The sequence below is a fragment of the Neopelma chrysocephalum genome, unplaced genomic scaffold, assembly GCF_003984885.1.
Source record: "Neopelma chrysocephalum unplaced genomic scaffold, ASM398488v2 Primary Assembly neopelma1_289, whole genome shotgun sequence".
Classification (NCBI taxonomy): domain Eukaryota; kingdom Metazoa; phylum Chordata; class Aves; order Passeriformes; family Pipridae; genus Neopelma; species Neopelma chrysocephalum.
In genome coordinates this window covers 43,033-46,364 of record NW_020897951.1, presented here as the reverse complement: position 1 = coordinate 46,364, position 3,332 = coordinate 43,033, and the positions used below count along the sequence as shown (strand labels likewise).

Genomic DNA, 3,332 nt, shown 5'->3' with positions numbered 1-3,332 from the left:
CAGCGGGGGGGGGGGGGGGGGGGCCCCCCCCCCCCCCCCCCCGCTGTCGTTGCAGGTCAAGGATGGTCCATGGGATGGGGGATGCCGGCTGCTGGGTCCTGCTCGGGCTCTCCCTGCTCCCCCTCGCCGTGCTGGGTAAGTGCTGCCGGGGCTGAGGGATCGCTGCGGGCAAACAGCAGGAAATAATGAACTCACAGCCATTGTTAAACCGTGAGGGCGCATAATGACCCGGGGAGGGCCCGGCCTGCGGGATTAGGGAGGGAGAAGCCCCCCAGGCGCCTGTGAATCCCCCCCACCCCGTGCTGGGATCCCCACAGGCGAGACCTTAAATCCTTAATCCCGCTGGCGGCCCCCCCCCGGCCGCGGGGCTGAGCCCCCCGGGGATTTGCCGTGGCTCCAGCCACGACAGCCCGTGTCCCCCCCTGTCCCTGCAGCGTCTTCCTGCACGGGGGGGGGGGGTGATTTGGGATCCCGCACCCCGGAACGCTGCCTGTGTGGGTGGGGGGTGTGGGGTGCGATGGAGGGTGGGGAGCCGGGGGGAGGAAGGTGCCGGGGGTGGTGGGAGGAGATTAGTGGCCTTCCCAGTCCCCAGCTGGCTGAGCTCTGCGGGGGGACATCCCCCGACCCCGCTGTGGGCAGGGGGAGCCGGGCCACGGGGGGCCCGAGACGTGGGGGATTTGTGGCGGCGGAGCTGGGAGGCTGCACAGGCTGGGGCAGGATTAGTGCGGGAGGAGGAGGAGGAGAAGGATGATGAGGAGGTCATGGTCCTGCCATGTCTTATCCCAGCGGGGAGGGGCTTTTCTGCTCGTGCCACAGGGGTTGGGCAGCCCTGGGTCGTGGGTGAGGGATCCACCTCTGAGGGCAGGGATGGGGAGTGCTGGTATCCCCTCGGGAAGCGCTGGTATCCCCCCGGGAAGCATTGGTATCCCCTCGGGAAGCGCTGGTATCTCCTCAGGAAGTGCTGGTATCCCCTCGGGAAGTCCTGGCATCCCCACGGGGCAGTGTGGGGCCCACGGGCACAGAGCAGTGGGTGTGGACCCACAGGCAGCATCCAGGGGCATCTGGGGACCTCATCCGAGTCGGGGCAGATGTAACGGGCAAAATCACTCCCTGGCCACAAGACGGGGTGGCTGAACTTGAGCTCCACCCCGGGGGGCTCAGGGGTGCCCCCCAACACCCTGCAACACCCCCGGCTCTGCCCGCTGTGCACAAGACCCCTGCGGGAGCCCCACCCCCGCCTCTCCCCGCAGGCTCCCAGGACGATGGGAAGGTGATCCACATCAGCAGGGTGCAGCACCAGGCGCTGCGCGTGGGGCTGGGGGAGCCCGTGGCCCTGCCCTGCCTCTTCCTGCTCCACCCCTCCGCCTCCCTGGGGCCCAACGAGCCCCCCGACCCGCCCCGCGTCAAATGGAGCAAGGTGCGCTCGGCCACCGGCCAGAGGGAGGACGCGCCCATCCTGGTGGCCAAGGACAACGCGGTGAAGGTGGTGAGAGCCTACGAGGGCCGCGTGTCCCTGCCCGGCTACCCCCGTGACCGCTCCAACGCCACGCTGGAGCTGCGCGGGGCCCGCGCCAGCGACTCGGGGCTCTATCGCTGCGAGGTGGTGGCCGGAATCGAGGACGAGCAGGACCTGCTGCCGCTGGAGGTGACGGGTGAGCCGGGCCCCGGCACGGCCGGGAGGGCACGGGGGGCACGGCGGGGTGGTGCGGGCGCCGTGCGGGGTGTGCACCCCGTGTGTCTGAGAGGAGGAGGGTGAGCTGTGAGTGCACTCCGTGTGAGCTGGGAGTGCCCCCCGTGTGAGCTGGGAGTGCACCCCGTGTGAGCTGTGTGCCCGGGAGAGCTGCACACCCCACGAGAGCCGTGCACCCCAATGTACCCCATGCACCCCATGTACTCCCTGCACCCCATGAAAGCCGTTCACCCCATGAGAGCTGTGCACCCCAATGTACCCCATACACCCCATGAGAGCCGTGCACCCCAGTGTACTCCCTGCACCCCATGAGAGCTCTGTGCACCCCAAAGTACCCCATGCACTCCAATGTACTCCCTGCACCCCATGAGAGCCATTCACTCCATGAGAGCCGTGCACCCCAATAAACCCCATACACCCCATGAGAGCCGTGCACCCCAATGTACTCTGTACACCCCAGTGTACCCCATACACCCCAAGAGAGCCTTGCACCCCAATGTAGCCCATTACACCCCATGAGAGCTGTGCACCCCAATGTACCCCATTGCACCCCATGAGAGCCGTGCACCCCATATGAGCCGTGCACCCCATGAGAGCTGTGCACCCCAGTGTACCCTGTGCACCCCAATGTACTTCGTGCACCCCGATGTACCCCACACACCCCATGAGAGCCGTGCACCCCAATGTACTCTGTGCACCCCAATGTACCCCACACACCCCATGAGAGCCGTGCACCCCAATGTACCCCATACACCCCATGAGAGCCGTGCACCCCGTGTACTCCCTGCACCCACGTGCCCCATAAAAGCCCTGCACCCCGTGTGATTCCCGTGCCCCGCGCACCCCGCGCCAGCCCTGCCCCCCGTGCCACGTCCCCCCTCCTCTGCCCACGCCTCGGTTCCCTACACTCCTCTGCCCTCCCAGGCGTCGTGTTCCACTACCGGCCCGCGGGCCAGCGCTACGCCCTGACCTTCCCCGCCGCCCGCCGCGCCTGCCGGGACAACTCGGCCGTCATCGCCTCCCCCCGGCACCTCCAGGCCGCCTTCGAGGACGGCTACGACAACTGCGACGCGGGCTGGCTGGGCGACCAGAGCGTGCGGTGAGTGCGGGCACGGCCGGGAGGAAGGGAGGGAGGGCGGCCGGGACCGTCCCCGCGGAGCTGAGAGAGCTCACAGTGCCCCTCTCTGGCAGGTATCCCACCGCGCAGCCCCTTTCCACAGGTATCCATCCCATCACACTGTCCCTCTCCGCAGGTATCCCATCACGCTGTCCCGGCCCGGTTGCTATGGAGACCGCAACAGCCTGCCCGGGGTCCGGAGCTACGGGCGGAGGGAGCCCGAGGAACAGTACGACGTGTACTGCTACGCCCGGGAGCTGAGAGGCAAGGGATGGGGGTGGGCAGGGGGGCCCAGGGGTGTCCCTTCATGGCCATGGCACAACCAGGAGCACGGCTGGGTGCCCAGGGGTGTCCCTCCATGGCCATGGCACGGCTGGATGCCTGGGGATGTCCCTCCATGGCCATGGCATGGCTGGGTGCCCAGGGATGTCCCTCCATGGCCAGGAGCACGGCTGGATGCCCAGGGATGTCCCACCACGGCCATGGCATGGCTGGATGCCCAGGGATGTCCCTCCATGGCCATGG

At 68.2% G+C, this 3,332-nt stretch overlaps 1 protein-coding gene across 5 annotated transcripts in view; it reads left to right on the top strand.

Moving 5' to 3' along the window:
- Nucleotides 1-3,332, top strand: part of NCAN (neurocan) — a 20,086-nt gene that overhangs the window by 9,524 nt on the left and 7,230 nt on the right. For 3 of the 5 annotated variants that reach the window (XR_003537494.1, XM_027704809.1, XM_027704811.1), the window contains exons 3-5: nt 1,251-1,652; nt 2,615-2,789; nt 2,944-3,071. Coding sequence is in view for 4 of the 5 variants with exons in the window: in XM_027704809.1 (XP_027560610.1) it covers nt 1,251-1,652; nt 2,615-2,789; nt 2,944-3,071 (705 nt within the window). In the remaining variant the exon portion in view is untranslated. Of the gene's footprint in view, nt 1-57; nt 136-1,250; nt 1,653-2,614; nt 2,790-2,943; nt 3,072-3,332 lie in introns of those variants that run through there. The other 2 variants (XM_027704810.1, XM_027704812.1) reach the window with 1 other exon arrangement.